This window comes from Belonocnema kinseyi, chromosome 7 (genome assembly GCF_010883055.1).
Source record: "Belonocnema kinseyi isolate 2016_QV_RU_SX_M_011 chromosome 7, B_treatae_v1, whole genome shotgun sequence".
Taxonomy (NCBI): Eukaryota; Metazoa; Arthropoda; class Insecta; order Hymenoptera; family Cynipidae; genus Belonocnema; species Belonocnema kinseyi.
The window spans coordinates 88,355,259-88,381,365 of record NC_046663.1 but is presented as its reverse complement, the minus strand read 5'-3'; the positions used below and the strand labels follow the sequence as shown (position 1 = coordinate 88,381,365).

Sequence of the window (26,107 nt, the reverse complement as noted above, 5' to 3'; positions counted from 1 at the left end):
ATTAAAAAAATATCACAGAATTTAATATCAAATATTTTCCCGGGAACGGAACCAACGGATCCATCGGCAAGTTCGATATGTTAGGTTAGGTCAGTTACGCAATGTTTTGACGTCTTCATAGCACGCTTGTCAAACAAATAATTTTTCCTAATAATTCTTTAAAAAGCAAACACCGAATAGTGGTTTTTCAGTCGTTAAAAATAGAAAATTCCACAGAGTTCAAGATATATATACAAAAAGGTTAAGTGGCCACTTACCCTTTTTCCAAGAAAAATGACAACTTTCAGCTGTACTCCGGAGTCTGCTAAAGGTAAAATTAATATATTTATTAGATAATTTTTTCACTAGAAAATTAAATACAAAAAATTTATGAATTCAAGTAACATACCCTTTTTGGATTATGTTCGATATGGTTAACATCGTTAACATTAGAGTTCTGGAAAAATAGTTTCTAGGTTATGTGCACCACCAGTTTATTAAAAATAGTGAAAAATTCGCGAACAGTTAGTCCTTTTAATGCACATCTCAAGAAATACTCGGCATATCCTCCGAAAACTGACACAACTTTGATTTTTTTAACCGAAAATCGAGGCACATTAATTGCACAATGAAGTATTAACTTTGAAAGGGCAAAATTTTGCACGTTTGCGAATATAAAACAATATTTTTCACCCGCAGTTTATTTTAAACAAGAAATCTTTAATCTACCCACGCGAGAGCAGCTCTTTATGAACTAGTTTTACTCAAACGCGAAAAATTCGACAATTTTTTATCTAAGTTACCAGTTTTTTTAAACAATGCTAACGGTGAATGCCGTAAACAAAAGACAGCAGCCAATCAAGATCAAATTTAGTAAATTTTCTTTGCTGATTGGTTGAATAATTTTGGCGCGAGTTTAAAATCGATTGTTGTAATTTAATTTAAAAAGGCACGTTTGCAACGCTTTACTTTATAGTTGTCTTATTTATTAGAGTTTTATTCTTTTTAGCTGCATTAACAGACGTTTTGGTAGCATTAAATATGCCGGAAAATCTACAAAAAATTTCTGCGGCTAAAGAAAATTCTGGAAACGAGATGCTGAAAATGATGCAGTTTGTTTTTCCGATTGTGACGCAAATTCAGATGGAAGTTTTGCGTAAATATGGCTTTGCTGAAGGAAGAGAAGGCAAGTTATTTTTTTATCGAATCTTCAATTCCTGGAATAAATATTTGAAATGTAATTTTTAAGATTTGGTTGCAAATTAAATTAATGTTTCTCAATTTTTTATTAACGACTTATTTTAATTAAATAATCAAATAAAAAAAGTAATATTGATTTAAAATATATACTGTAAAAGTCGTGCAATTTCAATACGTTTATCGTATGTGAATAAAATGCACTTCATTTTTATAGTGTAGTTTAGATGACTGAAAAATCCCGAAAAATAAAATTCATGAAACTCTAAGATTCCCGAATAATAAAATAGGCGAATGATAAAATTTCCGAATAATGAAATTTCCTAATTGTAAAATTCCCGAATAATAAAATTTCCTAATTATAGGAAATTATAAATTATAAAATATACAAACCTGAAAATCTTCAAAATAAAAAAATTCTATTTATTTTTAAAAAATTCAGTAATCAATTTTTTCAAATTATTTTTAATATTTCATGTTTTTAACACTATTTTTTGAATTTAAAATAACTATAATTGAAAAAAAAGTTTCGTCTAGAATTATACATGTTTTAAAATCATCTTTATTTTAAATTCAAATAATAATTTTAGAAACTTCAAACATTATAAATATATTTCTTTATGATTAAAATATTTCATTGGTGTATTTGTATTAAATAAATAATGCCCATAACAAAAATTGTAATCGTTTAAACTCGAGAATTTTACAATTCGGTAATATTATAAATTGTTCGAGAATTTTATTACTCGGGTCTTTTATATCTCAGGAATTTTGTTCTTCAAAAATTTTCCAATTCGGGAATTTTATTATTCGAGATTTTTCAGTCGTCCCTTGTAGTTTTTCATGATTTAAAACTGTTATTTTTTTATAGCATGAGAATTAAAGATTGAAAATAAATATTTTTGTTTCAGGAACAGTTCAATTTGCACAATTAATTAGAACTTTGGAAAGAGAAGATGCAGAAATTGCTCGACTGCATAGTCAAGTCCGACAATATTTCCTTCCACTTGTTCCAATCGACACATCAGCTGAAGTGATTTAACATTTGCACAATTTCATATTTTTTCAAAGGAAGGTCTGCATTTACTCATTAATTCTTTAACAAAAATATTCTTAAGTTATTTCTATAATTTGAGAAAAAATTAGATATCACAGTTTGCATTTCCATTTTTTTACCATGACTAATACTTTTTTACTTTTATATTATTTGCGACAACTAATAAAATAGTGCTAAAAATGTTCTTATTTAAGGTTTAGACTCAAAAATTACACTTTTAAAAATGATGATACTCATTTAAAAAACAATACTCTGAAAGAAAAATGATGCTCAAATAAAAAATATTTTTCTCTAATTTAAAAAACTAGAAACCAAAGACGGAAAATTTTGAGACTGAACCTTAAACTTATTAATCTTAAATGGAATTCAGGGTCTTTGACAAACAAATTCATCGATTAACTAAATATATCACTTTTTGATTTTACTTCCATGTTAGTGAGTGACCAAATGTTAAATATTTCGAAGATTTAACTCATGATGAATTACAATTTTCGCAATTACAAGAATAAAATAGAACAGAAGTTATTTGCAGAATAATAATAATAATAAGTGTATAACGCAACCTACTAAAATATATAATATATGTATATATAATAATTTATTATGATGCTTTTTTTTAATAGTTTCAGAAAATAACTCTCGCATCAGTTGTTAAAACCTACAACAGATAAAAAAAATTCAAGAACCGAAGACGTTGGTAAAAAAAACTCTTTCCGCTTTAATACTCAGACTTAGCAATTACAGTCCCGGTCATTGGATCAAGAACGAAGTAATAAGTCTCTTAAATGCAGTGTATAAATTATAATGTAACATTTCTTGACACTTTAGCCAAAATTAATTTACATTTTTTCCCAAACATCTCGAGTTCTTTCATAATTTTGTTAATTTACCGAAAAATACGCCTTGAATACTCGAATAAACAGTTATAAATTAGTTTTATATAAATAAGCTTCTTTGTAAATTATCTTCATGTAAATTCTCTTGCGATAAAAAGTGTCGAAAGCAAACTTCGTAAGTGAAAACTGTCGAACGAGAGAATATGTGTTTCTCGTGAGTTTCATTACCCGTAGTTTCGACTTGAGGACGATCACGACGACTTTACTGTTTTACACTTCACAGTTTACATTTTACAATAATGCATTTAGTGCTAGCGTGTATCGTAAAAACTGCTAAAACAATAATTAATAGTTGTTAGAGGAATATGACACAATGGGTCATTTTACAAAAGAACTTACCGATGAAGCTTGCCATTGACCTTTCGTCGCTTTTCTCAAAAAAATCTGCAATCTGTAATACTAGCGAACGAAGCAGGACGATGAAAACAACACATGCTTGAAACAATGATATTTACAATTCGAAAAAGCATCGGCGATTCGACCCCGCATCATCCTCATACTGAAAATTATTCCTTGGCGCTCTACTTCAATTGTAAACTCACTTTCGATTTATCAAACTTAAAAACTAACCCTTGCCACTTGCTAAAGTATCCTTGTAAAGAAAAAATCTAAATAAACAGAACTCGAAGTCCCGAATTTGTCCTCTTTTTTTTTTTGAGCACGCCCAACGAACAAAAAAATCCATAAAAAAATTATTTTTTTAAAATTTGATACAAAGCACGCTGAAGAAATTGCATTAAAATTAATTGGATTACAATGAATTAAATTACAATTATTATCGTATGATTCGTTGCAGTAGAAAACGCGTTTCGATTTACAATTTACATTTGGTTGTTTCGTATCGCGCGTTCGACAGTGATTTTGGTGCTGGCTTGAAAAAAAGAGCACACGTATAAAAACCTATCTATCCTCAGCGAGCTTTCGCGCGAAACTAATAATAAAATGAGAAAGATTCACAGTTGTGCCGTAAATGACTTCGGTGTTGTTTTGTGATTTATTGCATAAAACGTGCTTTCGGCCTATTATAGAAATGAGAAAAGAATAAAAAATGGTATTATAATTACAATAAACTGGATATTTTCGCGAAAGAATCGCATCCCAAGAAGAGAATTCGATAAAATGCAACGATTCTTGAGGTGAGGAGACGTTAGCTTGCGTAGTCAATTGTGAAAAAGTCACAGTCGAAATTCATTCCAGTAACACGAAGAGACTTTTTGTTTGTCGTAAGAGGTTGCTCATAAAATCTCAAAGACACTTTCGGACGTAGCTCTCTTGGTTTGCTGTTTAGACCTCTACATTGAAAATTGGCAGGCTAGGAGAGAAATGGATTCGCAGGAGATGTCGTACTCGCAGTCCAAGGATCTTGTCGAATCTGATTAATTGAAGGACGGGGTGGTGGTGTTGCTGCAGCAAACGGATTCGCAGAATACACAACGTTCGCTGGAATTATTATTTTATTTTTACGTGTAAGTGCTTTTTTGGGATTTGCATTCAAGTTTCTTCCTTGCTTTGTAAAATGAAAAATGGGAACCAGAACAAAAAGTAAAACTCAAGTGGAATTTTTTAATTGATCTCAAGAATATGAAAAACTTTTTAAAATTCAGGTCTAAAAGTTCTTAAAATTTCGAGTGGTTTTCGAAAGTTTTATATCTTGAAATTAATGCTTTCAGCATTGAGCGTTTTTTAAATACTCTGAATATTCAGTTCTTAGATATTTTAGGCTCTTAAATTTTTAGTACATTGAAATTTAAAATTATTTTTTTTTTACGGAGGGTAGAATTTGAAAAATATAAACGAAAGGAATAACAGCAAAAACATGAAACATCGTAATTGTCAACAACATTTTTTAAAAACATTTTTTTTACAGGAAAGTTATCACCTCTTCAAAAGCGAAAATGAAAAAAATAACGAAAATTTTAATATCATGCCGTCATGCAAAATATTTGTTTACTTTGAAAGACTGCGACTACATCATAATTATTGAAGAAAACTAATAGTTTTAAAATTACAATTTTGACAAACAATACTCGTGCCTCCACCATGCAAGGGCTTCCTGGAAGTTCAATATACTCACGAATTTATTTCCAATGAAATGCTGTTTTGCAAACATAAATTAAAGATAACAAATAAGTCTGATTATCGAATTAATATTAAACGTTAAAAACATGCGTTGTGCTTATAGTAAATAATATATGGTAAAACCAAATATATTTTGCGCATCCTTTAATCATAAAACAGCGAGCGATTGATCACTCTTGAAATCCAGCGTTTGCATAAGCTTTCGCGAGATCTTTGAAATCCATGTGAAATCTTTGCAAAATATTTTAATTATTTATCAAATATTTTGAAATCTTCTAAAATCTGTGTAGAATCTTTTGATTTCTTTACAAATTGTTTCAAAATCTTTTGAAACTCTTTTTAAATATTTCTTAAATCTTTAGAAATTCTTTGAAATCTTTAACAGGATGACCGTGTTTTAATCAAAGAAAAAAATGCCCTGTCATTTCCCGGTTCACTGACATATTTTACGGTCAATGAAATTAAAAAATTCGAACTTCTGAAAGCTGACCATTTTTTAATTTGAAGTAATAAGACCTGAACTACAACTTAAAGTATTCAAAGCATAATTGGCGAATTCATATTTAGTTCAAGAAATATACATCCAGGCTCTAATTTTCAATTTTCCTGATTGAATAATTAAAAAATAAATTTGTAAGTTTTCAAAATTATACCATTTTAAGGAATAAAATTAAAAAACTTGTTTTAAACTGAGCACTTTTTAAATTAGACATTAAATTATTTTTATTTCAAGTAGTTTAAAATTAGTGATCGTTGTGTTATTTATACATCAAAACTTGTGTTTGCTTTCAAATGTCTCTAAATATTCTCTTAAAATTATTTTTTTCAAAATAAATATAATTGAACATTTTTCCAGATAGGGAACGTACATATTATATTACGTAACATGCTTTCCTCTTTTTTTATATTCTTGTGTGCTTTGTGATTTAACGGCAACATTATTCTTGCCTTCATTTAAACAAAGGAAAACCACTCTACGTAATATATGTAAGAACCCTATCTCAATAAATTGTCTTTATTATTTTTAAACTTTTCAAAATTCTTTTTAAAAAAACTTCAAATTATTCAAAAATCTAAATTTGATTTTCAAATTTTAAATATTTTCAAATTTTAAATTATTTTTGAAATTTTTTCAAAAATTCTAAATGTCTTAAAATTAGTCAAATTCTTCCTAAAAAATCCTGAAAAATTAAAAATAAAGGATCGAAATCTTCCAGATTATTTTTTGACAATTACAGAAATCTTTTGAAAAAATGTTAAAAAATTCATTTTTCAACATAAAAAATAATGCTCAATTTTACTCGAAATCTTAAGAAAAAGTCATTGTTAATATGTATGAAACAGTTTACAATTCTTAATAAGCTTCTAAATTTTGTGTTCGAAATATGCAAAAATCTACGTTTTGTTTTTTTATTATTTGAAATCACTTCAAGTTTTAAATTAATTTTGAATCATTTGAGAACTTCTAAATGTCTCTTAAACTTGCTCGAATTTTTTCTAATTTGATAATTGTTTAATTGTAATTTAAAAATCAAAATTCAACAATTTCACTCACAACATACAAAATTTAAAAACAGAACAATTCAAACTATAACGTTCCAGGTTGAAATTGAGCGCGATGAAATTGTACGGATTAAGGCTTTCTATTTTAAATAATTTACTTTCAAATTGTCTCAATTTAAAAATTTAAAATTGAATTTCAGACATTTACATTTATTTAATTACTAAAGATTTTGAATTGAAATAGTTCGATTTTCAACTTTGAAGTCTGTAAATTCTTTAATTTTAAACATATTCAGAATAGTCTTTTAAAATGAATTACTGATAAATTTTTAGTACTTAAAGTGCAATTCAATTAAAAAAATTAATTATTAAATTATATTCATAGTTGATCAAATAAAAAGGTTTTTTCCCCAAGACTATCAATTCCAAACGCTTTTAATTTGTAATTGTTTCAGTCTTCAAAACTGCACTTTAAAATTCTTTAACTTAAAAATGTAAACATAAAAATAAAGATTTAAAATGCTATCATGATTGAAAAAGTTAACAACTTAACGTAACATTAACAACAAAATTGAAATCAAACTTATTTTTAATTTATAAATAATTACTAAAAGAAGAGAAAAGATAGAAAGATTATTTTATATTGCATTATATCATTATGTGACATCAAATTTTGTGATACAGTGAATTCTTGACTATTCCCAGTACAACTTGCTAACTAAAAATCAATATAGTAGAATAAAAACGACTAAAATATTTCGCTGAATATTGAGCATTGTAGCATGACGTCGCGATCATGATAGGATAGGTGGAAATGTCAGGAAGTATAGCATAGTTGGTATGTCTTGACATGGGAATACATACGCCTTTTTGGAGAATTTATTCCAAACGTACAAGTACATTCTTTACATTCTACACTTGACAAATATTGCAATTCGCACATTTATGATTCACCTTGACTTTTAGAATGTTATCTACAAAAAGTGGTATGCATTCCCATGACGTCATGCTAAAATACTTAATTCAAACCAATGAGGGCTTCCCGCTCTTCGGGCGTCTTTTTAATTGATCAGCCACTGAAGCGGGCGAGACCGTACAGGGATCGCGGTGGGAAGAGACGGAACTGTGCCACTTGGAATATCCCAGTATGGAGGGTTTGAAATAAGTGCGCTTTGAAATAATCAAGAGTTCACTGTATTTCAAGTGATTGGGTAAATTTTTCTTCTTCATTCTTTTTAAATTGTCAGTAAAAAATCAATTCACAGTCAGTTCCCCGTTTTACCCGGTTACAAAATATTTCCGGAAATTTCCTGATCCTGGCAACCTGTTTAATATCTTTATGGAAACTTTGTTACATCTTTCGATATCGTTGGGCAGCTTGGCAATCTTTTGAAATCCTTAAAAATCATTATGAAATCTCTGTAAAATGTTTGAGATCATTCAGCAATCTTTGGAAACCTTTGTGAAATCGTTTAATTCTTTGCGAAATATTTTTTAATTTTCTCAAATGTTTGTAAAATTTTCAAATCTTTGTTATATTTCTTAAATCTTAAAATCTGATGTACATTCAAATGTCGCGAGGTTAAATGCGCTTTTAGTCCTTAACACACTTTTCATTCCTCGCGGTTTGGCTTATAAAATTACTTGTACTTACATGTCGGTACTGGTGCAGCAGGTTTGATTGCGGACGCACTCACGAGATTGTCCAAATTGACCAGTGCAGAATTTTCACCGAGAAAAGATTGAGGAGTCTTTTTAACAGCACCAGTACTAGGAGGAAGATTATCGCTTAGGCCGACTAAATCGAATGGATCCGGCGAAACTGCACTCCCTAGAAATAAGAAAATGAACTTCATTAATTTAAACGATTTTGATAGCTCATAGAGGTAGGTTTCTAATTACCTACATTTTTAATTTCTTAAATTTTAGCAATGTGCTGTTTTAATGTTGTCAATTATAAAGATCTATTAATAGATTTAAATTGATAAAAGTTCAAATTTAAAACATCAAATTTGCAGAATATTTAATTGTAAAACACGAAACTCTTAAAATGTTTATTTGTACATTTTTTATAATAGGAAATCTAAAATTTTTAAGATTGTTCATTCAAATTTTTACAGTTTTAAATAGTTACAATTTAAAAAATCATGAATTTGGAAAATATAGATTTCTTTTAATATTTCAGTTTTTAAGATTTACAATTGAATATTCTTGAATGTTAATGACTTTCAATTTGAAATTCATCAGTTTTGAATATTTGCAATTGAAGACTGTTTAATATTATTGTTATCATTAATGTTATTATTAATATCAATAATTCTGTTATGTTTTTCAAACTGTTCTTTAAACCAGCCAAATAGGTATTAATGTTATAAATTTCAATAAATTGAAAGTCGAACCTTTTTTTAACCGAAAATACGGATAAGGATGTTATAACTGTTATTAAATTAAATAAATAACGAATTATACGAAGCTCCAGCGGAATTGATTAATGTATAACTATTAAATTGTAAACAAATTTCGAATGTATTATGTGACAGCAAAACTCGAATTTTCGATTGAAAATGAAAACATGTTAAACATACTTGGATTATATTCAACAATATTTTAGAAAACGAATAAGATATTACAAAATAAATTTTGTACATGTTAAGTCTCAAATAAATTACTAATTTTAACATAAATGTAAATATAAATAAAACATTTTAAAAAATGTTCAACTCAAATTGTGAGGTGGTTTTAATCGTGGTAACTAGATCAGGACCACCATTGTTGATCAATTTCCTTTTAAAATTTCCAACTAATTGTTTCCACTTTAAACTGAAAAGATTTTGAAAACATTACTTTTTGCTTATTATTATCTTACGCCCCCCCCCCCCTCAAATCACAACTCACCAATTCTTGCAGTTAACGGCGTTTTTAAAAAATTATGCAACAATTATTTTTGAAGTCATTGAAAACTTATAAAAATTATTTTAATAATCAGGTGCGCATTTTTTCACGATTCCAACCATATACAAAAAAAACTAATTTTTAGATTTTTTGCAGTTAATACTGTTTTTCCAAATCACGTCAAGAACGGTAAGAACGAAACATAAATTTGAAAAATATTGAAAGTATCCATTTTTTGTTGTTAGGAAAAACCCCCTCCCTATTTGAGGTAAAAAATGTTATACCTGTGAGGAAGCAAAATGCTCCTAAAATGGCCAAAAATAGATACACCCATAGTGAGCAAATACATCAATTGCACTTCCCAAAGGTATTAATTTTTAAATTGGAAATAATTTTATTTGTTACCATTATTAACGGCTGGAGGACTTGCTCCCATTTTATTTCGATTGCTAATGATGTCGAACTCATCCAGGTCGTTTAGCGGACTGGCATTTTCTTGATTCGGCGACGAAACGTTATTGAAATTGGTGCCAGCGCCATTAAATCCATTTGTTGCAGAAGTGAAATTAGTATTTGACGATGGTGGTAGATTAAATCCGATAGGCTATCAAAGAAAAACTTGATTTCAGTCACTTCGAGCTGATTGTTTTCCATTTTTTTAAATTAAGAATAAATTTTCACATACCCTGGTTTCCGCTGGAGTCCACGGATCTGCAGTTCGCGGAGAAGCCACAGTTGCGGGAGATGGAGCAGGTGCTCGCCATGGATCGACAGTTGCCGCTAAAAAAGTACAATTTAATCATGAAATCAGTTTTAATCAAATCTAGAAAGTCTTAAGAAAACTTTAATTAGATAATAACTCTTAAATTAAATTTTAGTTCACTAAAGAACATAAAAATAAATATAAACATAAGAATCCCTAAAAATGAAAATTATTTTTGCTTATATAAAAATATCTTTCAAAATAACTTGTTCTGCAATGAAAAGTTCTTAACTTTTAATCATACAAACAAATCATGCTACTGTGTAAATCTAAAATTAATCAAACTTTTTTTTTAGTCTACTGATGCATTGCTAAAATAGAATAGCACAAAAAGTGATTATCTGTACAAAAACATTAAACACCTCGCCTAGATTATTAGTAAAAATGTATATTACTACGAAAGACGGATGTTTTAACCTGAAGTAAAGTAAGGCAACAATTCAGGTGATTTAAAAGTGCAGGGTAAGTATTTACCTGAGATTTCAGCTACCCACAATCAATACAGATGAGAAAACATGCAAAAATAAAATATAGAGTTATTTGGAATGAGTAAGTCGAGAAAACAAGCATGATTAGTTTGACGAAACATACTTGGTCTTTGTGGGGGAGTCGGAGCCCAAGGATCGACGACTGGCGGAGAAGTGCTGCTCGTTGTAGGAACTGACCAAGGATCGCCTTGACCCTAAAAAAATTAATTTTTAATTAGGTTTGATAATCGAAATATAGCGTTTACGTACAATGTATAATGTTTCAATACAAAATTACAGGGTGTCTCTCCCACCTGGAATTGTCAGCAGTGTGGTTGCATTTTTTTAAACTGATAATTTAACTATTCTATTTGTGGTAGAAATTTTATCTTTTTCAGTTCAAAATTCAATTACTATTTAGTTGAAAATTGGCAGTTTTTAGTGGAAAATTCAAGTATTTGATTGAAAATCATCTGTTTGGTAGAGCATTAATCCTCTTATTTGAAAATTTATTATTTTTGTTAAGAACTCAATTATTTCTGTTAAATATTAATCATTTTAGTTGAAAATTCATCTTTTTCATTGAAAATAAAACTATTTGTTTAAAAAATTTTTACTTGAAAAATTAGAAATACGTAGCCTTTGAAATTGATTTTAATATATTACCCCCTTTAATTTTACCCAAATAAGCACTGAATTTTAAGTATAAGATGATAAAATAAACATTTTTTGAATCATTATTCAAATTCATGGACAATACTCCTACTCTATTGTTGCGATTTAAATTTATTATCTAATATCAAATTCGTCAGACATTTTACAAATTTTAAATGTGTACCGTCAACCTACCTCGGAGTATTGAATGTGTGATAAATCCAGAGACTGTCATGCAACATGCAAACGAATACATAAAATGAAATAAATTTTCAATCAAATAAAAATAAAAACTAACCTGAGGTCTTGGAGGCGGCGCAGTGATCGGGACACCCCAGGGGTCAGTTTGCACATTAGATCCACTAGCTTCTCCCAAGCTTACATCAAGCAAATCGAGCATGTGACTTTGCTTCTCGGCCTGTGGAGCTCTAAAAATAAAACATCAAATATTACATTTAATTTCATTACGTAACCATTTAGAACTATTGAAAAACATTTGTCGAATTATTTAAGCAATTCGACACACGATTCCGCTTTTATCCAAACTCTTTAAAATAAAATAAATTAAATTAAAGGAAATTATAGAAACTCACTTAAAGTCTTGTTGGCTTTGACTAAGTGCTAATTGCAGTCTCACATCGTCGCTACGCCTTCTTTGCTCTTCTTGCTCGGCTTCCTCTCGCGACATCGCTAGTGCCAATTGCAACTGCAGCTCTTCTTCGCCAACAGTTTGCGGTCTTGCTGCTTCTAATTCCGCTGAACAGTTATAGAAAATCAATATTTACTTTATCAAAAACATTACGCGCGAAAGAAATCAATTTTATTTATCATTAACGCATGCACTGCAGACGTGCAGAAAAATTCAAGAAACAAATGGCCACCGAAATAAAAATTAAAGTTAATGGAGCTAGATAAGGTGGACACGTACGTTTTGACGTAGACTCGGCGATCTGACATGGTTCCCACTCCTGAAACTTTAATAAAATTAATCAAATTATTTTTATCATTTATTTTGATTTTTCATTGTTTGATTCAGCTACTATTTTGACTTTTTAGCTCAATTCAGGGATCAAAGCGCAAAAGGAACTTAAAACAGTGAAAATAGGGCAATGTTCTCATGGAAAAGTGGAAAAATAGGGGGCATAAGACAAATTTATTTTTACATGTCAAGAAGAACAATCTTTTTATAAGAAATGTTAAAGTTTTACATAATTTTTTAAGATTCTCAAATATTTCTGACATTAGACAATTTATTTTTTTTTAAATGGATATACTTATGGCGTTGGAAATCCATTCACAGTGATATAAAAAAGTCCGAGATAAAATAAAATAAGTTGAATACACAATTTTCATATGTTCAGTAGAGCGAAGTAAAAATGCCAAAATTAATCGAATCGTTTGAGCTGAAGGACAACAATTTGTGGGTCGAAATCCAAAAGAAGTGGAGAAAAAATTTCAAATCGGTTAATATATTCTGTTCTCGTTTTTAAATTTACAATTAAATATTGTTTTAATTTTTAAAAAATTCTACCATTTTTAGATTTTTTTTTAATATAGAAAAACATGTTTTCTAAATTAATTCTTTTTCGCTGTTTTTATAACGTTCCAAAATCGCAAAAAAATTAAATCTAAAAAATCCTAAATTACGAAAAAAAAATTTGTTTGTCTCGAAAAAACAAAATGATAAACTATTTTCAAAGGAACATGTTTCTGCAAATTTTCAACAACAACAAAAAATGTTATCGAGCAAAAAATTTATTTTTAAATTTCGTACTTTTTGTTATTCTTTACTGGTAAAAGCTGTTAATATAACGAATTCGTCAAAATTTTGTGAACCAAAAGAAAATTGTTTAAATTTGAAATCGTTAAATTTTACTGATTAGATTCTTTTTAACTTTTGTCGAATGCCCACCCACAAGTTTTTTTTCTCCTCAGCACAAACGAGTTATTTTAACATTTTCACTCTACCCTACACTTCAGTGCTCTTAAACTCAAAATAAAAATTGCTCACCTTAGAACATTTAACATCCCAGTCAATGAATTTGGAATATTCCATTTTTTAATTAGGTATTTAACTTTGTACATTTTAAATAAAAAGTGTTCACCATCTAATACTTTTTTCAAAAGTACAATGTATATTATTTTGTAATTGTTTCCATTTTATATTGGATAACAACTTTTGTCTCCAATTTTCACATTTTCAACATGCTTTAAAATGTTTCACAATAAAATTTGGTTAAAGAGTATTTTTAATGGTTCAGCACTGGAGACGGGTGAATTATTTATTCATAAATAATTGATTCAACTGCTATACTTGCTTTAATTATTATTCAATAATGGATACACTGACTTATTTCAGGGAATTTTTCGCGCAATAAAAATATTGTATTTTCAAATATCGTATATTCAAAGAGAAAAGGAGAAAAAGGGGAAGTTTGTTGAGAATAGGGGGAAAAAGGAGAATTTCAAGAAAAAGGGAGAAACCCTTTTAATTAGATATTTTTTAATTACTCACGTCACCGCTCACTGGGGAAATCGTATCGGCTCCATCGCTTCCGAATCCACGAACGGATTGAACCGCTCTTTCTTTAGCCTTTAAGGCTCTCGCTCTTTCATTTCTTAATCTCTCGTCATCCTTCAATAAGGCCACTAGTTGCTTTGCTTTCTCCCTCACATTTATTCCCTGATCCTTGTGTCCATCCAAGTATTGAAAATCTGGAAAGGAATTAATTTTTATATTTTAGGATGTACTTTTGAATTGAGGAGTTAATTACTCTTGAAATCTGGCGGATAAGCCTTGTCGAAATTTTAAAACGTTTCAGATGTCAAGGATCACAGCGAAAAAGATACAACAAAGGGAAAATAGGGGAGTTTTTTAACGAAAAAGGGGAAGAATATGGGAAAGATTTAACATTTTTTTATACATTTAGAAAAAAAGAAACAATATTTTTGTAAGAAATGGTGTAGTTCTTAAATAATGTTAAATGATTTTCAATGATTTTTGCCATTAAAGAATTCATTTTTATATTGGATATACTTAAGTCGTAGAAAAACTATTCACAGCGATATAAAAAAGCACAAGAAAACATAACATTTATTACATACACAATTTTTCTGTTTTTAATCGTTCTCATAATCGAGAATATTTCCTCTTCTAAAATTTCTTCTTTAATACTCAAATCGTGATAATTATAGGTATAATTAAATATTCCTGACCAAGTTTTATTATTTAAAAACAATTTTAAAAACAAACTATTTAAAAATCTATAAAAACTCATTTTTTAATATTAGGCTTTATAAATTTTTTAAACAAGATCTTTTGAAATTCTTTACAATCTTTTAAAATAACTTAAAACCTATAAAATCCTTCTAAATTTGTCGAAATCCTTTATATCCTCTAATTGGAATTTAATTTAATCCCTAAAGTCCACTAAAAAATAATTTAAATGCCTTTAAGTCGTAAAAATCCATGATAATAAATAAAATTTATTTAGAATTTCTTGGATATAAATTAAATTGAAATTATTTATTAAACATATCTAAAAAATACCGTTGAAATGAAATGCACACGCGCGTTCACATCTCTAGATTTTTATTTTCGAATATTAAAAACATATAGTATTTAAAAATCGATAACAATGACTGTTTAAATATTACGATTTCTAAATTTTGTTAAACCTAAATCTCTTGAAATCCTTTGGAATCTTTTAAAATAAATTAAAATCATAAAGGTGGAAAAAAAGGCTCGGGACCAACGCGAAATTTTCAGGGGGATAAATAGGAAAGCAATTGTAAACATCGGACTTTTTATTTTTCTCCGTATGGGTTAATCACTTTCGAAAATGAACAAAACCTCCAAAGTATCAAATTATAAAACTAAAATTCTCATTATTCGGCATAAAGAAATGAAGAAATGACTCAAAATTGAAAACACTCAAAATTCAACTCTTGAATTTTTAACTTTTAAAACTGAAGTTTTAAAGTTTTTTAATTCAAAAATGTTAGATTTAAATTTTCAATAATTTACACGTATAACATGGAATCTACTAACACTTTTTAACTAATTAATTTTATATTAAATTCAGGTAAACTGTAAAATTAAAATTTTTTAACTTTTATAAATTTAGATTCAATTCAAAAAATATAAATCCAGGTTACAATTTTCAATGCTCTAAATTAAACTATCAAGCAATGCATTTCAAAAATTTCGAATTTATATAATTTTAAGCAATTTGAAGCTAGAAACGTTAAAAATTGAACTATTACATTTTTTTATTAAACTGAACACTTCTTAAATTCAAAGTTAAATTATCTTTATTTTAAATAGTTTAAAACCTCTTGAAATACTTCAAGATTTTATTACAAAATCTTGAAACATTTACATGTCGTTTTAGATTTTTTTGTAATTAAATTGTTTTCAATTTTTGATAATTAAAAAATCATTTTCAATTTTCTTGGAAATTGTTTTTCTTCTAAATAAATAAATTTCCCAAATTCTGTATTTGGTTTCAAATTAAGCCGTGGACTATTTGCATCGAAATTTTGGTACGAAAAGCCCGATTTTGTTGGTACGCGTAGACACTTCGTTTGAATTATTAAACAATTTTAATATCGAAAAATTAAAATTGTAACGTCCAAAGTTTAGTTTTGAATATTTAATCTATAATTACTGATTTTGAATAAACAGTATCGATATTTCTAAATATTAAGTAATTGTCCTTTTCCGGATTAAAAAAATTTCCAATTGAATAGTTTGAAAATTCAGTATTTTAGACTGGAATAATATTTAAAATTTAATAAAAGCCTTGGATTGTGATTATATTTATAATTTTAAAATTGAAAATAGTTTATAAAGTTTCAATTGGACGTTCACATTTGTTTCCTTACTAAGACTTTCCAATTGAAACAGTTCAATTTTTATCGTTAAAATCTAGAAAGTCTAAATTGTGATTTGATTCTGAATCGTCTTGCAAAAACAATTATTATTTCCTTTTTAACTTTCAATGTACAATTTATTACAAAAAATCAATAATTCATTTATATTTACAGCTGATCAACTAAAATGTTTGTTTTTTAAATAAAAAATCTTCGATTTTAAAAGCTTGTAATTTTTAATTGTTTAAGTCTTTAAAACTGCATTTTAAAATTCTTCAAATTAAAATGTACACTTAAAAATTAAAAAGCTAAATGGTTAAAATCTAAGTTGGACAGATTTTTTTCCCTCAAAAATTGATCAAATTTCCGGTAAAAAAAACCCACTGTCTTTTCCCGGTTTCCCGGTTCAGCGGCCAATCTGAAAATAATTTTAATAAGAATATGAAAGTTCTGAAAAATGCTTATATTTAACTTGTTCAAAAATAATTTCAATTAATTATTTCACAATAAAGTCACTTTTGCACATATCGAGAAAAAGTTTAAAGACTGTTAAACACGTCTAAATTGATTAAATTAAATTTTACATTGCAGAATTTGAGTTTTTCTTTATTCTCCAATGCAGTAATAATTTTGTTCTCTTCTTCAGCATCGATATTTCTTGAAATTATTGCTTATTGAAATAAATGGCCTTTTTTTAGTTTTTCGTTTGTCACAGTGCTGTACCGTCACACTAAATTTTGATTTTCTCAGAATAGAACAATTTTTTAGTATCAAACATTTATTTTCATACTCACCGTCTCCATATCCTAGGAACACGTTTTTAATTCAGTAAAAAATTGAAAGTGCAATTTAAATTTTTACCAAAAGCCGATTTTTAAACATGGCGACAGTATAACATGAAAATGTTTGGAAAATTTACTCTAAATTGACTAAATATTTGAGATCGAATCTTTTTTCCCGCATTCAGAAAACCAATATTTCAGGAGTAAGTTTTAATATAGTAAATAAATATTTTTTAATAAATAAAACTATTAATTTCCATTGAAACTGACGGTTTTACATTTTTTATCGCAATCCGCAAGCGAGTCTCTTCCAATTTGTGGTCAGTGTCACTTTGAGATTGCCAATTGACACATTCATTTCCTCGAAACTAAATAACTTTTTATAACAAAATGGTCGTGGGCTTGAATCAGCAACAGGCCATCCCGGAAATGGATTTTTGTCTTATCTTTAAATGGGGATTTTAACTATCAGAGTCTCAGAATTTATGTGATAAGTAAGGTTGAAAAAGCATTGAATTTTATTTTAATTAAGTATCCAAATTTTTAAAAGTTATGCCGCAACTAACTTCGGAGAATTAAAATGAAATGAACCATTTGTGAAATCTTTTCATGAATTTGAAATTTTGAGAAAACTTTTAAAATATTTAAGAATTTTCCCGCTAGTTTTTCACATGTGTTAGAAAATCTTTGGAATCGTTGAAATCTTCTGAAATCTTTGTGGAATCTTCTGAGATATTTGTGAAATCTTCTGAAATCTTTTAAAATAATTGAAATGCTAGAGAAATTATTGTAAAATCTTTATGAAATCGTTTGAAATTTTTTGAAATTTTTTTGAAATCGCCTGAAATCTATTGAAAGCTTTCAAAATATTTGATTTGATTTGAAATGCAGAGATTTACACCCGAGTTTAAAAACTTTAAAATCTTCTGAAACATTGTTATGAATTCTTGAGATATTTACAGTTGAAAAATTATGTTTAATGTCCTACGAGGATTTTCACAAGGACATGTGTTTGAAAATCTTTTAAATCTTTTCAAAATCTTCTGAAATATTTAAAATCTTTGAGAAATTATCTGAAATCTTTGAAAATCTTTGACATCTTAGTAAAATTCAGGGGAATCTTTGTGAAATCTTTTGAAAACTTTAAAAATTTTTGTGTAATCGTGTGTAATCTTTGAGATATTTACAATTGAAAAATGATGGTTATCTTTCTACGAGATTTACGCGTGGATTGTTCGAGTGATATTTTAATACCACTCGAATTTCCTCGTGGAATTCTACGCGAATATCTTCACCTGTGTTTTGAAATTTCTTGAAATCTAGTGTACAGTGTACACTCAAAAGTTGAATGGTCAACCTTTTCGTTTTGAATATGATGAGCCAACCATTAAATAACAAGAATTTAAAAATAAATTTACCTTTTAGAGTTTGGATAGCAAAGATGTTTTCTTTGCATTGCTGAGCTACTCTTTCCGAACCAGTCTTGATGAGATACTCCAAAAGTACCAAGGCTTTGTATACATGCCGCCAGTTTTTTCCATGGTCATTCAGGCGTTTCCAGAGCATTTGCATAATTTCTGTAAATGCTACAACATTGTACGTCAGATCAGCGATTTCTGACATGAGCGTACTGCTTGGACCCCACGGATCATTGCTCGTCGCTTTTCGTACAGCTTTCTACAAATTTTCATCCAATTTTTACACATCCGACATTTAATTTGACTAAATAAAATACTTTAAATTAAATTGCACCTCAGACTTAATTACCTGAGCATTGCTGTAATTGTGAGCGAGATTCAGGATATCTCGCCTAATTCCTGCCAAGTTGACCTGCATGACGTCCTGCCCTTGCTTTCGCATCTAAAACATTACCGCTGCATTTCACACAAGAGTAGTTTTGCTCTATCATGGATTTCAAAGCCCATATTTATTGTTGGTCTCTCGAGATTCTGGAGATATTTCGCAAAGCATATGAAAGATGACAATGAATTTCTCTTTTCTAAAGGACAACGTAAAATCAATTCAACGATAAATATGGGAGGGGGAGGGTAAATGATACTTAAGCCATGCAACCAATTTCGTTAGCCTATAAGCCTTATAATCGAAACCTGCAAAACCGATAATCTCTATATTTAAATGATTAAATTATTAAAAATTATTAGGATCTTACAACATTGTATTTATTATTCAGATTAGTATAAGACAACCAGAAATATAATCGTGCCTCCGAAAAAACGTCCCAAATATTTTTCGAAATTCAAACCATCAAATTAGAATTCGCAATTTTATCAATTCAGTGATGCCTTTTTCGAAAATATTTAACATACCTTCTTTTCAAATCTAATGCTAAAATGATTACAGACACAAAAAAAGGAAAGTAAAACTGATAGGGAAACTAAAGATAATTTTAAAACAGAAGGGAGGTTCAATATGAAGGGAGGTAAAGTACACAGTTAGGCAGCATGAGAAAGAGCTGTAGGACACCACAACTGTGATATAAAACGCGATATCTGGACACGCGATGACTGGAAAAAAAGCGATTATCGCCCCAATATACAGAGGAAAGGGAGATGAAAGCAACTGCAATAATTATGCAGTATCAGATTATCAAGACGGTAAGTAACATATATAAAAAAGTACTTATTCTTTCGGGAAATGAAAATAACCTTGAAAAAAAGGTGAGAAAACGATGTGCAACATTGTCCAAATGATGAGAGAATAGAACAATTTGATAGATACGTATATCTTGGTAGCCTATTTAGTATTCACTAATGACGGAAAGATAGATGAAGAATTGGACCCATAATAAGAAGCAAAAACATATCAAGTAAAGCAAAACAGCAATATATAATTCTATAAGAAAAGGATAAGAGTAAAATTAACGAGATTAACATGAAATTCCTAGGTATGATGTGCGGCAAAACACTTATGAACAAAGTGAGTGATGAGATAGTCCTCAAAGAATGTGGTGTAGAGAGCACTAGTTGACATATGTGAAAGAAATTCTTAAAAATAGTTTGGGCATGTTGGGAGAAAGAAAGATGAACGACTAATGAAATAAGTAAATCAAGGTAAAGTGAATGGCAGTGTGCTCAGAGACAGACCGCGGAAAAAATGGTTAGAATATGTGAATGAGGCCCTAATTCAAGAGACATAAGAAACCATAAAAACAGAAGAGCTTGCATAAGAAAATGCATGGACGCCTGAACTAAAACAAAAACCTAGTATACTATTGGGCCCGAGTGAGAGCTTCACATTTCCCTGGCTTTTCCCTGGCATTTAGACGAATTTCCCTGACAAGAAAGTATTACAAAAGCGAATAAGGTCTTAATAATGAGCCAAACAAAACAGTAAAACAAGTTACGTAGCAGTATGGATTTATTAAGTAAAGGACATGTACCCAAACTATCAATAAATAAATAACTGCATATAAAAAACTAAGAATCAAATTCTATTTTTGAATAATGTACATTAAAAAAATATTTATACTAATGTTAGGAAGTGTTTCCAAAATAATATTAAAACATTTCAATTTCTATTTTCCCTGAAAAACATTTCTTTTCCTGACTTCTCTGACATGTGGCCACCCTGACGTTGTGATGCAAGACACTTGGGGTGATCGCTAGAGAGATTGATCATCAACCTAGGTCGGAGCAGTGTTGCGGAACAAACTTGTTATTTAAATAAATAACACGCGAATTCTAAATCAATCTAAAAATCCCCCCACCCCCCTCCACATTACTCTCTTTATCGCCGAATGAGCCATGCTTACTCTGAAAGAGAAATGGTTTAATATTATAACAAAAAAGAAAGGGCTAAAAAACGTACCAAGATCGCTAATTGAGTATGAAAATACATTAATTTTCTAACTACAAAGACAAACAAGTGTAAAAATACACAACATGCACGATACATTCATCACTTATTAACTTTTTCTTCTTCTTTCACGAGAATTCATCTACATGTTCGCGAGTCTAATCACAGGTTACCAAAGCAGATTATATAATCAGAAAAAAAGTGAAAAAAGTCACTATTATAATATACAATTACTTTAGTTTATATTCATAAATTATGAATTTGTACTCAATCATACAGCCAACGGATTTGCAAACAGAAACGAGAACTAAAACAAAATCAATTTGTGCCTGACGTGTTTCCTGAATTTAAAGAGTCTATAGACTTCGGTTATGCAATTTGCGAGTGTTTTATGAAAAAAGTAGCTTAAAGTGCTCTCTGTTTCTTAAAATTTACCTTTTCCATGGCCATCGTTTTATTTCAAATATGGACGCCGACGATGACGAGATTATGCGTTGCCCAGGAATAAAGAAAAGGTCCAAATGCACCAAATCAGAACAAAATCCTAAATTATCAGACACCACGTTAAACTCATAATTTTTATTAAACGACGCTGGCCAGAAATAGTGAACATTACCAAGTTACAAAAACTAATAGTGCAAAAACGAAGTATATTTTGAATTCATAAAATATTTTTCATATGATCAGTTCGAAGTGAAGTGTATTTACAAAATAGAAACGTCAAACTCAAAATTCTCGATTACTTAACTTGAAATAAGATAAAGAAAGAAAGGATTGCCAATAATCTTCAAGCAAATATGGAATTCTAATCGTTTACAAATTAAAACATGGATATGTGAACGATGCGTTCCGAACTAATAAATTAGCCAAGTGCGCTACCATGCAAGTGAAATATATACAGTTTAAAATTGCACAACTCTTTAAACTTGTGAAGATGAAAATCTTAAATCGCATGAACCAATTAGGTGTGTAACAAGCGCCTGATGAGTTGAATTTAACTGTAAAATTAGCCGACAAGTTTCTAAAGACTTAAACAGCTTTTTCACAAGTGGATGCAAAATCGTAAGATTATAAAAACTATAATAAATCAAGTATTTCTACAAATAAATGTCTGAAAATCTTTCATTGTATTTTATCAATTATAAAATTAAATTTAAATTTACTCATTTAATATCACATACTCGAACTTTCTTTACTATTTTTTGTTTCGTTTTTTTTTATGAAAAAAAATTGACTCTTACGTTAAAAAGGTCAACTATGCACTACAGAAATTAATCTACATCCTGATGGCATGCGCAGAAAGATCAGAAATTCGATCACTCACGTTTATATTTTTCTTTCGTCCCTTCTTATTAAAATCCCTTTCTCCAACCTGAAACACAAAAACAAAAATTACCTGTAAGTTCTAAATAATATATATTATTATGATAATATACATTAGGCCTCGTTTGGCAAAGGAATAAATAATCGACTTATAAATTAATTTTCTGCTGAAAACATTTTATTTACAAATTAAAAATTGAAGAGTGCCCTAGGTTTTTGCTTTGTTTTCGCCTGGAATTGTTATTAGCTCCAGTAAAATCCCTTTCTGTGAGCAGTTGGAGATTTCTTTATCTAATCTCGCCACATAGTTCGATAAGATGCGAAAATGAAGTCAAGTTGACTCATTTTACCATTTTTTACTATGAACGCGAAAAGATTTTGTAACTATGACATTGCACACGATGTTTGTATTAAGAGTTGTTATTTTCATATCAGAAAAATTTGTCAACCCAAAAGAAAATCCGAGAATTTAAAAGACTCTTTAAAAAGATGCTTTATAAGTACATTGAAATTCTGGAAATATCTTCCTTAACTTATCAAGAATAATCAAGCTTACAATTTAATAAAAATGATCGAAGACTGAATCCATGATAAATAGGTACTAAATCTAATTGAGATTTGTGGCCGATAAAGTATTTTTGAATACAATTTATTTGTATAAATCCTATTATTTTTGTTCATATCTATATTTTTTAATTTCTCTATTCGCGATGTAAAATCTCGCAATTATTACGCCAATTATGATAATTATAACGGCACGTATCAACAATACTTGTGAATGAAGTTACTATGAGTCTTTATAATAAGAAATGAAAAGTCGAGGAGTTTAAGTATAATTGGTTATATCCAGGAATAAAGATAATTGTATCTGTAAATATCATTGTTCTCAAACTCTGTTTTACTTCCAAGGCTTTTGTTTAATAATTGAATCAAGCTTCATAAAAGGCTTTATATTTTACTATCCATAATCATTTATACTCCAAAACAAAACGTAAAGTCAGGTGCTTCTTAATTTCAATTAAAAAGCTCTCCTTGACTATACGTTTGAAAAAAATGTTATATATGACTCTCTCTTTCATTGAAACAATAATTTCGAAATTGCATTGCTTTACAATTTTTAAGATTTAATTATTAAGTATAAGTATGTGAGTCATTTTTATAAAAATTGTAATGGAAGAACTGCTTGAATTATAATTCATTATTGTATTCTGCCTTAGAATGAATAAGTCGATTATTGTAATAACAGGAATCACAATCCAAAAAGAGGAGCTCAAAAAATGGAAAATAGGTTAAGTTTTTCTCCAAAAAGGGTAAAAATACAGCAATGATTAAAAATCAATTTTTACAAGTTGAAAAAAAGAAACAATCTCTTATATTGTAGTTTTAAATAATTTTAAATTCATTTTTTATAACTTCTGACATTAAAGAATTATATTTGACAATTTGGATCAATCAATTTAAAATATAATTTTCAAGAATTAAATTTCCAGTTTTCTCCAATTTAAAACAATTCAATTTTCGAATTTTGAAAATGAAAAAAAATTAATAAATGAATTTTAAACAGTTAAAAATTCAATTGTAAATTAGAGAAAATTAATATTTTCCCTATTAAAAAGTACTATTATTAAGAATTAAATCGTCAAAAACGGCTAAATACAGCAGAATAGGGGAAATACTATGATCTCTATAATGGTAATAATTTCTAAAAGATTGGTATTGTTAATGAAAGAATTTAAAATATAACGCTATAAATTTTAATAGACAAATTACGTATTCACTTTTAAATTTCTGATCTAAAGTAACAAAATAAAGCAATAAATAAAAGTTCGGTTTCATCCTAAAATCCGATTTGCTATTTCAATTAAAAAAAGAAAGTATTTAAGAATTTCTCAGGGTTACTCCATTCACGCTTTATTCAATGCCAAGTATTCAGGTCATTGTAACCGTGATATAGAATCTGATTAGATTCAAGAAAGCAGAATTCCGCCGACTGGCTCAAAGTACTTCATCTTTTCAAACATAAAAAAAAATATTCAAATACTAAAATGAAAATTAAAAACTTGTAGTATACATATTGTAACTAATAAAAGGGACTCTTGTCATTTTCTTTTCAAACGAGGAAGACAATAACAGTTTGGAGATAATAAAAGATTTAGCAAGTTTAAGTGTTTCAAGCGTGGAATCAAGTTTCAATGGCAAAGTAATTTCTATGACGACAATAGTCTGAAGAGGAAACACCACATATTGTCTTCCACAATAAGGTTTCTCAGTGTAGAATTAATAGCATTAAGAATCTAACTGACCATGACTGCATTGATCGCTTGCACTTTCTGCAATATTCTACGTATTTAATTAGCAAACTTAATTTTAATTCAAAATTTCGACCTTAAAAATGACAATATAAAAAATTTAATTTGTGAAAAATTTGAAGCCTGAAAAATTTAGAATTTCAAGCCTCAAACGTTTAATAATTCTGGAAATAAGGATTTGCAACTGAACATTTTTTAATTTGTAAGATATCCAACTGAAAAATTTAAATCCTTGAAATTTAAAAGCCATTCATTTAAAAAGCGATTCAATTTAAAGAGCTTCTAAAATATGCAAAAACGTCTTGGATGAAATATAAATACATTCCAAAGAATATAAACCTGTTCAGAACTAAAAAAAAAAGGTAAATAATATACAGAACATAGCTAAATAGAAAAAAGTGTCTTCTACAAAAAATAATGTTGAAAGAAATTTTAAAAACATACAAACAAGGTAAAAGCTTCAAAATTATTAAGTATACATAAAACACAGAATCTCATCAATAAAAATCAGCTGCAATTAAACTAAAATAAAAAGAAATACTCCCAAAAATGTAAGGTTAAGAAAGAGAAAAGGCTCGTAATCAAACTCTAAATCTGTCTCAGAAAAACAAGAGATTAAAAATATCTCCAAGCACGTTCAAAGATAAGGTTGACAATGAACCCCCACAAACGAAATGTCAAAATCCGAGATTTTTGCTCTATTTCCACACTACTTTTTTTATCGAATCCAAGCAAAAAATAGAGTCAATAAATAAGGAATTAACCTAAAATTAACAGAAAAGAAAAGTTTTTTCACAACAATGAGCGTAACTAGCTTACACCTATATCTTCATAGGTGACTTCCAGATTCACCAACACGCCTACAATTTATACTGCAGTGTGCACACACTGGAACGAGGGTGAGACTCATGAAAATATTGTAGACGTCAATCGCGAGAGCGTGACGTCCTGGCCATTTAACTTGAGCCCGAGGCGAACTCAGAACTTTTCAGAAATAGTAAAAAATTTACAGGCTATTAAATTTTACAGGGAATTTGCACATGAAAGAAAAAAAGAAGTGGAAGACAAGAAAATAAACGTCGAATAAAGAAATGCAATGGATTCCGAGAACTTCAGCACTCGATTGTCACACCGACACTTTTTTCTGCTTTGCCAAAGATGAAATTTTTGGTTAAGTGACACTTTTAGATAAGACTCACCTCGGCGCGGTCTTGAAATTTGTCATACAATGCATACAATGCACGAAACAAAGCACGTACAAAATAATATAGAACAATTGTGACAAGTCCATTCACAGGCACTGACTCTGGCGAATTAAAGCTACGATGAATCAAGATGGCGTTTGTACAATTTCCGAGAAACAAACTTCCTTTTTCCGATTAAAAACATTTTAGTAAACATGATTTTTAGTTGATATTTTTATTTATTGATATGAAGTTTTTAAAAATTCTAGAAAAGACGCGAACATTTTTCAAAGACTCAGAACAATTTTCGTTATTCCTAACCTCAAAAAAT

At 28.8% G+C, this 26,107-nt stretch overlaps 2 protein-coding genes across 3 annotated transcripts; one reads left to right on the top strand and one right to left on the bottom strand.

Annotated features, from left to right (window-relative positions):
* Nucleotides 1–74: 74 nt before the first annotated feature.
* LOC117175835 (protein C10) lies at nucleotides 75–3,765 on the top strand. The gene is made up of 4 exons (XM_033365607.1): nucleotides 75–310; nucleotides 989–1,165; nucleotides 2,088–2,251; nucleotides 2,857–3,765. The coding sequence occupies exons 1-3, from the start codon at nucleotides 274–276 to the stop codon at nucleotides 2,216–2,218; spliced, it is 345 nt and encodes a 114-aa protein (XP_033221498.1). The 5' UTR covers nucleotides 75–273; the 3' UTR covers nucleotides 2,219–2,251; nucleotides 2,857–3,765.
* Nucleotides 2,630–26,034, bottom strand: LOC117175832 (epsin-2). 2 transcript variants are annotated; one of them, XM_033365603.1, is made up of 15 exons: nucleotides 25,792–26,026; nucleotides 22,285–22,332; nucleotides 21,396–21,504; nucleotides 18,912–19,004; nucleotides 18,563–18,821; nucleotides 14,003–14,202; nucleotides 12,416–12,461; nucleotides 12,081–12,243; nucleotides 11,786–11,915; nucleotides 10,958–11,048; nucleotides 10,841–10,852; nucleotides 10,289–10,383; nucleotides 10,009–10,207; nucleotides 8,366–8,542; nucleotides 2,630–4,569 (listed from the first exon to the last, which is right to left on the bottom strand). In XM_033365603.1, exons 3-15 carry the CDS (start codon nucleotides 21,408–21,410, stop codon nucleotides 4,442–4,444), a joined length of 1,608 nt encoding a protein of 535 aa, XP_033221494.1. In that variant the 5' UTR covers nucleotides 21,411–21,504; nucleotides 22,285–22,332; nucleotides 25,792–26,026; the 3' UTR covers nucleotides 2,630–4,441. The 2 variants fall into 2 exon arrangements, with proteins under 2 accessions (XP_033221494.1, XP_033221495.1); XM_033365604.1 differs by lacking the exon at nucleotides 10,841–10,852 and having other exon boundaries at nucleotides 25,792–26,034.
* Between the last annotated feature and the right edge of the window lie 73 nt (nucleotides 26,035–26,107).

What these genes read in the sequence shown, in the direction of transcription:
- LOC117175835 (XM_033365607.1), top strand. Translation starts at nt 274, where the DNA reads ATGACAACTTTCAGCTGTACTCCGGAGTCTGCTAAAG. An exon ending in TACTCCGGAGTCTGCTAAAG is followed by an intron (nt 311 to 988) that starts GTAAAATTAATA and finishes TATTCTTTTTAG; the next exon opens with CTGCATTAACAGACGTTTTG. An exon ending in CTTTGCTGAAGGAAGAGAAG is followed by an intron (nt 1,166 to 2,087) that starts GCAAGTTATTTT and finishes TTTTTGTTTCAG; the next exon opens with GAACAGTTCAATTTGCACAA.
- LOC117175832 (XM_033365603.1), bottom strand. An exon ending in TGCTATCCAAACTCTAAAAG is followed by an intron (nt 14,203 to 18,562) that starts GTAAATTTATTT and finishes ATTCCTTTCCAG; the next exon opens with ATTTTCAATACTTGGATGGA. An exon ending in TGCTGCACCAGTACCGACAT is followed by an intron (nt 4,570 to 8,365) that starts GTAAGTACAAGT and finishes TAATAATTCCAG; the next exon opens with CGAACGTTGTGTATTCTGCG.